General features: G+C 42.5%; 1 protein-coding gene across 1 annotated transcript in view; it reads right to left on the bottom strand.

Moving 5' to 3' along the window:
- The window catches only part of VIPR2 (vasoactive intestinal peptide receptor 2), a 55,781-nt gene extending 51,098 nt beyond the window's left edge, over positions 1–4,683 (bottom strand). Inside the window, exons 1-2 of the mRNA XM_086466448.1 lie at positions 4,633–4,683; positions 1,311–1,413 (exon numbers count right to left, since the gene is read on the bottom strand). Coding sequence (XP_086322574.1) covers positions 1,311–1,413; positions 4,633–4,683 — 154 coding nt within the window. The remainder of the gene's footprint in view (positions 1–1,310; positions 1,414–4,632) is intronic.
- Between the last annotated feature and the right edge of the window lie 9,335 nt (positions 4,684–14,018).

The raw sequence follows: 14,018 nt of genomic DNA, 5'->3' as shown, positions 1-14,018 counted from the left end.
AGGAGCCCAGTTATTCTGAGATGATACATACCTGGACTACTGTATCAAAAGGCAGGACACTGACGTGGCTTAGAGCTTTGTAGAACTAATTTGAAATTAAATACTTCCAGTCACTTAAAGAACATTTAACAACAGGAATTCAGATGTGACACTAATTTGTAAAAATCAAAATTGTATTTTGAACCAAAAAATGTTCAGGTGATCTTAGATCCAAAATATCTTTCCCTTTTATCAAAGTCCCACTGAAAGCCCATCCTTCCTTTCACTATTTGACACGGTACCAGAGTGCTGGGCAGAAAATGTACGGAAGTGAAGCACTCCAAGAAGCACTTTTACCTTTTCACCAGGAGGTGGGTAGCAACAGCTTTCTGCTCACAAGTTCTGGCACAGGGTTTACAAAAGATGACTAATCATAAAATATTAATACCTTTGTCATTAAAAAAATTAAACTTAATATATACACACCTCCAATTTTCCTAAAAAGCCAAAACCTTTTAACCAAGTTCTGCCCTAGCTGCTTTAATGTCACACATTTGCTTTTCATTTGTCTGTCTGGATTTATCTGTTGCCTTCATATTTTGCTTGCTGAAAAAAACGGCTTTGTCAGCAGCTTCAACTGACAAGAAGAATGTCACTTTTCAATAATCTTATGTTCTACTCACATGAAAATGTAGCAAGAAAATCTAGTAAAATCTAAAATTAAAAAATAATAAACTACATTTCCTCTTTCTTCTATTAAATTACAGTTGGCCGTACCTGTATCTATATATTTATCTTCCTATGTAAAGAGAAAATAAAAACAATAAAGTAACAGAGAGAATTTGGATTTTGAATGTAACACCACTGTCCAGTTTTTCCTTTGCGTGACCCTATGGTACTCTGGGTGTGAATCTGATCTTCTGTTTGAAACATCTGCCTGGGATACCCAGAGATCATTCCTGCCACTAATACTTCACTTTCAACCACAGCTAGAGAAAGATGCTTGTATTCAAGGCTTTCAACTTTTCCTCAGACTTGCTCTTTCTGCTGGTCCTGTCATCACCAGCCAGCAGCTTCTCTGCCAGGCAGAAAACACTAGCAGCAACAGCTGAAAGCAGGAGAATGTGTGTGCCTAGCGCCTGGCACACCTCTCACAGCATGCTTGTTGCAGCTGTACCTTTAACACAAAATCTGCATAAATGCCAAAATACACAACATTATGAGCACAGTACACACAAATACGGGAACTGCAGCCGCAACAGCAAAGAAGGTAAAGGGAGGAAATCTTGAATACTCCAGCTGTCTCCACATTACAGCTTATCTTCTCTTACCTTTGTAGTCCACTGGCTTTGTGTTCTTTAGAAGTTCCATGCACCTTGTTTCCTCCTTGTGAATCTCCAGCTGAAATCTGCATTCTGGATGGACACTATTCACCTGTGTTAAATAACAAACAGGTTAGGGTCTTGAAACGTGAATTAAAATGCTTTATGAAGGATGCAGCTACTGATAATGAAAGCCACAACTTTAGCTGGCGCTGGTTTTGCCCATGTGCTAGGCATTTTAACAGACAGTCATTGCCCATCTTAGCTTCTCACACATTGACTTTTCAAAACAAAATGTTAAAATAAGGTACTAGAGCATTCACTGGCTCCTTCCTGCAGCATTTCAAGGCCAACTGTCATTTAGTAAATATTTAATTAATTCTGTAATATTGATTACTTAACTAAATATTTAATATTAAACATTTAACTTTCTAGTGCATTCACCAATACTGTTTCATGAGACTTTTTTTCTCTAGAAAAACTGAGGTTTTTTAAAAGTGAGTTAAACTGAAGCAGGAAAGTAAACACATTTGCTTTCTTTGCTTTTGTAGTAAGTTCAGAAGCTGACAGTTTAATATGAATCACAGAACATGAAAACCAATCAAACTGCATTCTCTTTGACACGGTAAATTTTGCTTTTCTTCCCTTTTCCACCATGTATTTTTTACCTCCTGAAGGCCCCAGAGTATGATTATTTGATTCAAGCAACTGCTACACAGGAAGAAAACCCTACTCCTTTAAAAATGAAAGCACTGTCACCTTTACTTGTTTATAGCCGTGGCCCAGTTCCTTGTTTTTCAGAAAGGGTTACTTAAGTCCACAGGAAGAGACAGGGGTGTAGCAGTATTGGGGAGAGATACAAGATACAACTGGGAAGTTGTAGGTAAGTCAGCTGGACTCACAGAGGCACACGGAGCCTAACAGAGAAACATGCGGAGTCCACAAAGGACTGCATGGGAGAAATGACTGTAGTAGCTGACAAATGAGGGAGTAGGAAACATCACTGGAGCTGAGAGGACAGTGAGATTAGCTCAAATGAAATAACACCATAATGAAATAAAATGTGAATATGGAGTACTTCAGTCATGCTCACACTTGCAGTTACCCAGAAAAGGGTGGTCTCCAAGTTTCTCTCTTACTCTCTCTTACTTTTGAAAGGAAACATGGTAATAATCTCTGGTTTGTGGACTTTTTTTTTTTTTTTTTTTAATTGGCAACACTTAATTAATTAAGCTGTGATCATGGACCCAGAACGTAGGACCCAGAATTAGGGCTGAGCACCCGGTTACGCTGCAGTCTCCTTGTGGGCAAGACACTTGCGCAGCTTTTAAAAATACAGTGTAATAATTGCCATAAGCATAACAGCAGGAGCTGCTATGAGAACTCACAAAACCCCGTCTCTTCTCCAAATGTCTCATTGCACCATCTACAACATCAGAACCTTACTTCCTTTTCCCCATCTTTTCTCTACATTGACTATTGATATTACATGTTTCCTGGGAAGATTTTTTTTTAAGGGAATTTGTACAGATCCTTAACATAAAGTAGGATTTCTAGCATTTAATATAGAAAGTTCAGTGTTATACTGAAAATCTGTGTTTTGTTATATAGTATCTACTTTCCAGATAGCTCCACTGTAAAATAAAGTCCTATGTATCCATAATGTTTGCAATTGCATTTTCCTTTCACGTAACGGATTTTGAATGTTTTTTTTTTTTCCAATTGCAAACATTTGGTAACTGAGAGTATATTTCCTGCTCATCAAAAAGTACTATAATTACTGGGTCTTGGAAAGGTAGGCTCCAGTAAATAGAAATGTTAACTAAATGAGGGATAAATCAAAGCAGCTACCGCAATTAAGAAACCTGATGAGTAAGTGGCTTCTCTCCCTCGTACTTCTGAAAGAACTGCAAGTTTCCCAGTATCAATGATCTAATAGCAACAGTTACTCTGAGAACATAAATTTGTTAGTACCCAAGGGTAACACGACATTACTTTTCAAACCTGAGACACGTCAAACTGTAATACACTTTGTTCTAATATATACACCCGTTTCATTCAGATGTACTTCACCAAGCTAAAGTGATCTAGGGTTCAAGAGTATGTGGCACTGACCACGTCGAAAAAAACATCAAGAATCCCAAAATGGATTTTGAGGGCACTCACTCAACACCTTTCAGGGTTGGTGCTCGTCCATCTTTCCCTCTTCTTTACCAAGGCTATGTTATCCTTTGTAGCCACAGGATTCAGAACCATGTGCGCTGTGCTGTGCATTGTGAAGGTAAACACCTAGCTGGAAATCCAGCTGAGGAGTTTCTCTATGTTTTTAGTGGCTTAATAATTTTTAAGGCACCCAGAACAACAGTTTGACCGGAAAAACATTTCTTCTGACAAGCAGCTTACATTTACCTTAAGCACGGTTTCCCAACTTTTGATGGAAATAATCTGTTATTTTCGATTTACAGCAGCAAAAAAGGGAAAGATTTAGAGAGCAGATCTTTGATTTTTTTGTAAATCATGTTTCCAGCAACGCTATAGACTTTTACGAACAACAGAAACGCTTAAAAATATAAAGATGTTAAAAGCAGATGCTCTAAATTTGAAGACTTTAATGTTCTGAATGCTTCGTACGCTGTTAGCAGGTTGCATGTATTAAAGTACTCATGCGGGTTTTCCCCCCATACGGTCATCGCCAGCCACCCTCCAGACCGCACCGGGGCAGCGCTCTGCGAAAGCCCTCCGGGAACTCGTGGTGGCCACCGGCCGCCGGGGAAAGTACCGGGGAGCAAGCGACTCGCCGGCGAACGGCCCGGCGCCGGTCCCCCTCAGCGCCGCTCCGGCGGGACGGGGCTGCGGCCCGGCCCGCGCTGCCCCGCCGGGGCGGAGCCGTCCCGGCCCCTGACGAGCGCCCGGGGGTTCGGGGCGGCGCCCCCAGCCGCCTGCGCCTCCGGCCCGGCCCGGCGCTGCTTGCGCGGGCAGGGAGCTTGCCCCAGGAGCGGCAGAGGGGAGCCGGGCCGGGGGTCCCGGCGGGGGCTGCGGAGCCCTCACTCCTGCGAGAGCCCCGCCCGGGGACGCCCGGTAAGCGCCGGCGGCGGGAGTCGCTTGTCTTCTCCCGAAGTGCGTGCGGCGGCGGCGGCGCGTAGCGCACCTGCTGCGGCTCAGCCCCCGCGCCGGGGAGCGGGGGAAGCTGCGAGGGGACCGCCGGCCCGGGGGGCTTCCCACAGGCACCTCAGGGGCGGGGGCGGCGGGAAGAGCCGTAGGGGCCGCCCCGCCCGCCGGCTGGAGGGGCGAGTTCTGCCCTTCTCCCGGCGGCGAGCGCGGGGTGACTTACCCGCCCCAGGCTCCAGCAGAGGGAGAGGAGGAGGATCGGCAGGTTCCTCATGCCAGCCAAGTGCCGGGGCCGGCGGGCTCCGCTGCCCCGCGCCGCTCCGCGGGCCCCTTTCGAAGGCGGCGGGCAGGGACCGGGTCCCGCCGCGGCACCATAGGGCCCGGGGGCCGCCGCCGCGCTGCCGGGGCGCCGAGCCGAGCCCCCCGCCCCGCCGCCGTAGGCGGCTCCCGCACCTGCCCCCGGCCGCCCGCCTGCCCGCCGCTCCGGCGGCCGTCAGCTCCCGGCCCGACTGAGTCCCTGCCCGCCGCCGCCTCTCTGCGCTCAGCTCCTCCTCTAGACCCCGGCTCCCTTCCCTCCCGCTTCTCCTCAGCCCCTCTCCTCGGCTTCCTTTTCTCCTCCTCCCTCTCCCTGCCGCGGTGGCTCCCCCCAGAAGAGGTGCGAGTGGTTTTCCTCAGCCGGGACGCCCCCCGCCCATCCCGGCGTCCCGCGGGTACTGCCCCGCCATCCCGGCCGGCTGCCGGCTCATGGGCGGCATTTAACCGGCTCTGCCTGCCTCGAGGTGCCGGTGAAGTCCCCTCTTCTGCTGCAGACACATCCAGAGGGGCCTGGGTGTCAGTCCCGACAGCGTACCCGTGTCACCACTGGGGTGGCTTTTGCCCGTGAAACCACGAAGGTAATCGAGCACGGTCCCCCCAAGCCAGACACACATGAAAACCCGCACGCAGATGTGGAGTATGTGAAGCGATCTCTGGCAGGGTCAGTCTTATCGCTGGTCAGATCACAAAATCTTTCTTCACTCCAAGCTGTTTTTTTCGAGGTCTCAATAGAGGACCAGCAGTTTAAGGCAACTCCATGTTATTGCCTGTCAGTTTACACCAGGCACGGATCTTTGGTTTGCCTCACAAGGCATATAGAATATATAATTAAGTGACATTCATGTTAGCCCATGCTTTTTGTTACAAAAAAAGCTGGCTTTTAGCTATAATTTAAGTATTGTGTATTACAAGGGACTGAGCAGGCAATGTAAGACTCTCCTAAATAGCCTTTTGCCACACAAGATAACCAGCTATAAGCAAAACCAAGGACAGTTCTAGGAAAATCTGAAGAGAATTTTCATATTTTTAATGCATTTGCAAAAATTGTTTTAATGTATTGAGAAGAATGACCTGATTATAATGTCTGTGATATCATTAAAAAGAAATACTACAAACCATAATGAGCAGTGTTATCACCTGCGTGCTGAGAGCAGAGGAATACACTAGTGTAGAAAGAAAAACTTACTGTAGGATGGCATATGATCAAGTAATGAAAATGTTTTCATTGTAACAGAAAATAGTACCCCTTTGGATGGACTTTGATCTGTATGAGACAGATGGACTGAAATCCCAAATTGCACTTACTCCGGAAACAGCAAGGTTGGAGGAGAACCTGGTTATGCTGCTAGCTCTTGAGATTCCCAGGCAGACTCTCACATCAACCCTCTTGTAAATGGAGAATTTCACAGTGCACACACCCCACCCCCCCACCTCCCACCCCGATTCCTCTGACCAGTGTCAGAGGTTCCTCTTTGGGCTCCTGTTATTGACACATGCAGTCTGGGGCTTCTCCTTGCACTTTCTTAAGAGCTATAGGTCTTTCCAAAATAACAATCTCAAACCCATTTCTCTAATCTTATCTTTCACAGGAATCTTATGTTGTATCATTATTGCAAGGCTTTGGAGAATCCTTTCTGTCTTCTCTCGCTTTAGAAGTTGTTTCTTGTGCTTTGTAATGACGGATGTCCCACAAAGAAAGCAGTCGTTCTTATGAAATTTATCCATGTCAAGGCTTTTCAGGTACTTCAGCAGCAAACCCAACAGCAGTCCCTGCATAGAGGAGCTGTCAGGCAGACTGTTCACCAGCTGGGCTGCCCCAGCAGCTGAGGACACGAGAGCTGCCAGACACCAAAACCCAATGTTTGATTCTTTGAGCAAATGATTCATTAGGCTGTTGAAGCTGAGTAGCCTGGGAAACCAATTAACAAATTAATGTTAACATTCTGTGTAGAAACAGTCTTGGGAACTGTTATCATTATTGCTTCTGTGGAATGACAGAAACTAGCATCTCAGGTAGTAGGTAGTCCACATATCCCAAAACTGGCAAAGAAGTTTTGAAACTTGCGTCTGTTCTATCAGAAGAGTGTCCAGAGTCAGGTTTTTGTGATGTTTTGTTTTCAAAGAATCAGCATTTTTAGGCAAAAAGACCAATCATCAGTTATTTCTCAACCATTTCTTCTGTTACTATTCCCAGTGACTCTTTGACATGAAAGAGACACCAGGTGAAACAGATGCATCAAATGCGAGTATTTTTGTTTAGATATAGCTAGATGATTTTTTTTTGCCTGAAAAGAATATAAAATATTGGTGGATGAAGCCCAGAAAATGTGGTTCAAGTTCTTTTTGCTTAAACATAGCATGGTTCAGTGTCCTGTTATAGCAGATGTAGAGAGGAAAAAAAGAACAAGAATGGATTTAAAACAGCTGTTGATACACAGACATAGATATGAATGAGACTGATACTCTTATGCAGTAAAGAATGCAGTAAAGAATGGATAGGGTTATAAAGGAATGAAGGAGTCTCATAGAGATTTAGGCAGTAAGTGTAGATTTGATGCCATTTCCAAGAACGACCTGTCAAATTCAAAGGAAGGAACAAAGAGATTTTGTGGAGGAATCGGTGAGGCACAGAAGGACTGCACAGACATGGAGGAAAAGGATGGCGTCCAAACACGGAGAGCGATTCATCCCCTTATCAGAACAGAGGTGGTAGAAAAGTAAATGCAGTTTGATTGAAGTAGATATTATGGTGAATCAGCAGATCCTGGGTGTTACAGAGAAGGCACTAAAAGTGGAAATGGAAAGTTCAGCAGCAAGTAATGGACATAGTGGCAAGCAGTGCCAAGGTACTGTAAGCTTTCTGCTCCTGCAGCACATGCAGGAGCCAAAAGGTTTGCTCCAATTCCAGCTGTTTGAAAAGTTGGCCTACCAAGGAAAGGTACATGCCAGTAGAGTTATGAGTAACAAGCACCTCCTGCATGGCCATCTATCTCTTCAGAGTCCTCTCATAGGCAGTATTGGCAATAAGTAGCTGATGTGATTTTGGTCAGGCCCATGGAGAAGAAGCTAACAGCTTTCCATACTGAAGCAATGACATCAATCCCTTGTGAGCTGAATCCTTATTTCTTTGTGGAGTTCAAGATGTTTTGACAATTTGTATTCTGTCCACAAATCATGTTCATGTTGTGTATAAAGACTAAAAAAAATTACTTTCATTGTTTAAAAGGAGATTTTCTTTTGTTCAGTCATCTAACAATTATTGTTTACATAATGCATAACATATAGTTGCCAGAAATACCTGAACTGCATGAAAAACTTAGAAGGGTTTCCCTCAAAGTGTGTGTACAAGCCGTCTTGGACAACATGCCTCTTTCAAGGGTGGCTGTCTCTTGAGTCCTGCTTTTGAGACCACAGAGAGATTTTTTGCTTTCGCTTTATGTGGAACGTTGTACTAAGTCTCATTGCAAAAAGGATGCTCTTCCTAAGTCTTCACACTTAACGAAGATACTAGGTCTTCATCAGATAATCCTAAATCTCCCAAAGGCACTCTCTACTGTCATCCTGCATTTTGTTAGGCTTTTTTTTTTTTTCCTTCTGCAGTCCAAAATCTTAAGGGAAGATTTCATCAGCTATGGAAATAGAGAGGGTTTCCAAGAAAAAGGTTTGTGATTTTAATGTATGTGCTGTTTGGACATTCTATATTGGAGAAGATTACAGTTCCCTGAAATTTTAGCATTGGTAACTATTAACGCAGATGATCTTGAGCCTCTTTCAGTGATCACAACAAAGGAGGCACAACAAAGGAAGCACAACAAAGAAGGTGCCAGGCCTGAGTGGGGCAAACGATATGTGTCCTGCTCATGACAATGGGAATTCAGACCTTGGACAGGCTCTAGAGGACGTATGGCTACAACACCATCCTTTGAGAAAGCAGCACACTGTTGCTACTGTCCAACAGTTGACCCTCCTGCACCAAATGTTGTAGTAGCTGCAGTAAGAGGAGAAGGTGAAATGCAGATTCTCTGAATAAACAAAAGGAACTCATCAGTGTATTTTATCTGCAGCTCCAGCAGGTGTTCAGAAAGTTGTTCTAGTTATTTTGAACTTTTGCTGTCATTACTGATCATCATATGACAAAGAAGCAGTACCATGCAGAGGAGGATTTTTCTAAGACAAGGCTGTCCTTAAGTGTCGCCTCAGCTTTTTCATTCTCTTCCATTTCAGCATCCCCAACAGTGGCCTGCTGTCTCTAGTCATGAAGAGTACCTCCATGCTGTAGCTGAAAGCATATCTTCTAGTGATGATGCTCAAACTGCTCTGCAAACTGCTTTTTTGCAGTGGCCTGAGAAATGGCAGTTTACCAGCATCAAAGTGTCAAATGCATCCAAACAGCACATATCCGTAACCAACAACATAGTGACAGGCAGACAGCCGGCTGAACATGAGCCGGCAGTGTGCCCAAGGTGGCCAAGAAGGCCAACAGCATCCTGGCTTGTATCAGAAATAGCGTGGCCAGCAGGAGCAGGGAAGTGATTGTGCCCCTGTACTCGGAACTGGTGAGGCCGCACCTCGAATACTGGGTGCAGTTTCGGGCCCCTCACTGCAAGAAAGACATTGAGGTGCTGGAGCGTGTCCAGAGAAGGGCAGCGAAGCTGGTGAAGGGTCTGGAGAAGAGGTCTGATGAGGAGCGGCTGAGGGAACTGGGGCTATTTAGTCTGGAGAAGAGGAGGCTGAGGGGAGACATGGCTCTCTACAACTACCTGAGAGGAGGCTGTAGGGAGGTGGGGGTCTGTCTCTTCTCCCGAGTGACAAGTGATAGGATGAGAGGAAATGGCCAAGTTGTGCCAGGGGAGGTTTAGATTGGACATTAGGAACTGAAAGGGTTGTTAAGCACTGAAACAGTATACCCAGGGAAGTGGTTGAGTCACCATCCCTGGAGGTATTTAAAAGATGTGTAGACGTGGTTTAGTGGTGGACTTGGCAGTGCTGGGTTAAGAACTGGACTCGATGATCTTATGGTCTTTTCCAACCTGAACGATTCTATGATTCTATGAAGAACTCTGGAAAGTAGTCTTTCTATGATGTGCAAGTAGCTTTCTATGATAACAAGTAGAACATATTCAAAAATATGCTTCTGCAGATTAGAAATAGAAAGAAATTTCATGAGAACAGAGACTTTTCTTTTTGGTATGTTAAACTCAGGACTTTTAAATGGCTTGTTTAAGGAGATGTCTGTAACTTTGAAGCCTTCAGTCAGAATATGGCACAGGGACATTGTTCACCAAAGACACAGAGTGTAGTCTATAATACTTAGTATAAAGTATGCAATTTTGTGCTCTGTCCCTCAAATTTGTAAGACTGCCAGGTCTTTTGTAATTTCAAAGGGGTGAGAGAAGTCCCTTCAGTATAATGAACCTTTCCAATTTCTTGGCCAGGTTATTCTGTTTCTCCTATTTCCATTATAGGCAGGTCCTTGCATTAATACTTATTGAGCGTATTGAATTAATAGGTATTCTGTTACATTCAAATGTGTAGGTGACCTAGAATCTGATCTTTTAAATTTATAAATTAAATATAAAATAAATAGATTTGGTAACTGGCATAATGGAAAACACTTGGCTAATGTAATTTTAGGTATGTTTTGCTACAAAGCTCCAGGTTTGAGCAGTGATTTTTGAGTCTGACTAGACATAAAGAAATCAGATCTTTTTATTCTGAAAATCTGAAGTATTTTTTATTCTGATACAGTGAGAGGAAAATTGTCCCCATTAGTTTTAGGGGTTTTGTAATGGTTAGTTTTTATGATGATAATTTTTTTGGTACAATTTAAAGTAAAGGGTAGACTTTGCCACAAACCTCTAGAAGCAAAACTCAGAAACTGCAGAAAAAATGAACTGATAGGGTGGCAAGCAAGGCTTTAGAAAAGTGAAGAGTAAGTGCAGAAGGGAAGACAAATGAAAAATAGAGTAATAACACAAGTAGTATTTGTCAGAGGAGTCAATGTCGGCTTAATCCAATACTTTTATTTACTAAGAAAAAGTAAGAAAATGTCTTTCTGCATAAGGAAAAGACGTTAGATTTATTCTTGTTAGCTGTCAGTAAAGCATTTGTTACAATGCCATAGAAATTGCTAGTTAAAATTGAAATGACGGAGCTTAATGAAAAATCTGTTTGCCCAAAATGTGGTTAAATGAACCTGACGAATAATGCTGATGTGTAAATAGGAGGATAAAAGGAAATAACAGTGAGGTTCCTCAGGGATCAGTCTGGGGTCCTATTTTATTATTTTTAGTAATAATTTTCGGTTTTGCCAAAAAAAATTGCTAATGATCACAGTGTTGTCAATAGTAAGCAGTGTTTGGATATCCTACAGAACTGGATCAACTGAAAATGAAATACTAGAAAAAAGTTGGAAATTTAATAAAGCAAAATGGAAGGTCATGGGCTAAAGAACAACGATCAAGTGTTTCCACCGTAAGCTGAAGGGCAACAGCAGGACGTCCTGTGTGTACAAGTCAGTGTCTGGCAAATATGAGTATTAATGTGACATGGCTGTGAAAAATATGATCTTAGGATGTACAGAAGAGATAATTTGCTGTAGAGTTAGAAAAGTAATGAGGCTAGGTAATGCACAAAGGACTGGTCAGATCTTATCTGGAGTGTTGCATATAAATTTAGCAATCCTCAGTCAAGAAAGATGAATTCAGCAGGTGCACAGCAAATAAATGAAGACCTAAGGATTTTAGAGAACACTTGGTTCAATAGCCTGCCAAAGTATAAACAGAGATAAAGTACGTCACCAGGAAAGGAACTATGTAGACTAAAGCAAATTTGGCAGAAAGATGGGTGGATTAACCTAGGTGAGAGTAAATGCATAGATTGATATCCAGGTAGCTGTTCTGGACAGTATTTTAACAGTGAGGGCAAAGAAATAAATTGCTTTTCAAGACAGAACTTGATCAGCCGGTGAAAAGGATTTTGTACTGTGGCTCTGTGCACGAACAGTAGACCAGGCTTTTCTAGAGGCCCTTTCCAAGCCTCTATCCTGCTTCATGGTAAATAGCCCTGTCCAAATTTTTCCATCAAAATCACTCTTTTACAGAAATGGATTGCTGGATTTTTTTGTCTTTTTACACAGAAAAAGATGCTTTCTATACAAGTAGTTTTCTTTGTGGAAAATTTCTATTTTCCATCAAAAATATGACTATTTTTAGCTGAAATAAAAATATTTACCTTTGGATAGATTTTTCCATTTGGTGCTTTTCAGAGCAACCATAAATTTTGCTAGAGGGGAAAAAAAAAGTCTCTACCAGGCTCTACTTTCTGAAGACTTTTCTTCAGAAGTGGAACCTTTTCTTGGTACAAAGTAGATTTTAGGCCTATTTACAAAAGCTGGAGCTGGATCTTCAGTTTATGGTAGTCTGGGAGTATTTGTTCAGGGACCCTGTACTGGGTTCTTCTCGCGAATCAGGCAAAAATGAAACTTTAAGACTTGTACTAAAGGATGATTAAAAAGGAAGTGAAAAATCCAGGCCACCCATAGTCTTCATAAAGAGAGAGGGGTAGAAATTGCATTAATACAGTCAAAAATGGAGTGCTAATTTTGCATGATTTTAGATCTTGGAATAGAGCCAAGTAAATATATAGTGAATTTTTATTCAGACTAAGTTACAGCTTGAGGTTGTTTTGATTGTTAAGTTTTTGTGTCTTTAGGATAGCATATTGTTTACACCGCTGGGTTTTTTTTGACACTTCAGGAAGAAGACTGAAGCTCGGCATACTTTCAAAATTCAGCACATCATTCTGTCTAAAACTTTGAATAACCGTCAGCCTAATGGGATATACATAAAGCAAGAATTTTAGAAAGAAGAGAGATTTCAGTGTAATCAATATGGGGCTTGATTTCTATTGCTTAGCTCAAGTCTACCTGGGAGATACAAAAGGAGAAACTTATCTTTAGTGTAATCAAACTTTTAAACACTCTAAAATTGCTGTCTCCATTAAGAGAAAAATTCAACAGCGTAAGGCAGTAAGTGAAGCTTAATTGTTCAGTGTAATGTGATCTGAATGATAGTCTAATCAGGGATGGATTACTGAAGTTTGTATGAAGAATTTTCCCACGTGATAGGAGGGTAAAAGAAATACATGTTGACAAAACAAGCCCTGTAATCCACAGGAATGTTCCATAGGCAGAATCCATACCACTCACTTCAGGTGCCCAAGTAGCTGCAGTGGAAACTGAGAAAGCTCAGACTGGAGTCATTGAACCCTCAAGAGAAACTGAGTGTTGTCTTGTTAGCCTTAATCCTGCATTTGTGGCCCAACCCTGTTCACCTTGAGGTCAGTGACAACAGTCCCATTGGCTTCAGCTGGGAATACAATCAAGCACTTGGCTGTGAAATCGTGTAAGTATGGGTCAAACCTAGAATTTCTGTAAATCATACTGCTCTTTCTGAGGTGAGCACATAGCTGGATGGACTTATGATCATCAGAGAAATAATGGCACAGTCTCCTCCTTTTTGTAGCAGCAACCGTAATAGCAGCTATAGTGTGGGCATCTCATACGTTGAAGGATGGTATGCGCTAACTAGATATGCCACCAATTAGCTAATCAAGTCTCCTGAACTGAAATGCCAGTTCAACTTTTCCCCAGTTGCAATGCTATTTTGAGTTGGAAACTTAGAATTTAATCCTAAGAGATGTAATTTCCCTGCTTTAATATATACTGTTTTTAATGGAATTGTGCAGAATGATTAGTGAGAGGCAAATGTCAAAATACCAGACAGAAACTGACTCACCAGTCATAGGATTTAATATTAAGGTCAGGCTATGGAAATACAATGGTGCTCAGTCTTCATTGCCTTGCACCTTATGTAGTGATTTACATTGGAGCAAAATGACTGGAGTGGATGTAATGTCCTATTTTTCAGAATTTGATAGTATTTTACATATTCCTTCTACAGTTGTTAGCAATGACACAGGGCACAAAGCAGTTAAAACAAGAACACAGAAGAAAGGAACAAGCTCAGAATGTCCTGGAAAATGATTATGAGCAATTGTCTGTAGCCATTTTAAGGTTTAGCTTTTTTTTTTTTTTTTTTTTTTTTTTTTTAGGCTGCATTGAAATGTTGAAGTTCTGTCCAAATAGAGCATAGCAAGAGCACGCACAATGCACGCTTTCCCTTCCTAGTCATTCCACTTTTCTCTCTCTTTTTTCTTAATACATTTACATATGCCAATTGGTAACAAACCTTTAATGTTAGTGCTTTTTATTTGAAAAACAGCTTTCATCAC

Source organism: Leptosomus discolor, chromosome 6 (genome assembly GCF_034619465.1).
Source record: "Leptosomus discolor isolate bLepDis1 chromosome 6, bLepDis1.hap2, whole genome shotgun sequence".
NCBI lineage: Eukaryota > Metazoa > Chordata > Aves > Leptosomiformes > Leptosomidae > Leptosomus > Leptosomus discolor.
This window is presented reverse-complemented; position numbering and strand designations above follow the sequence as displayed.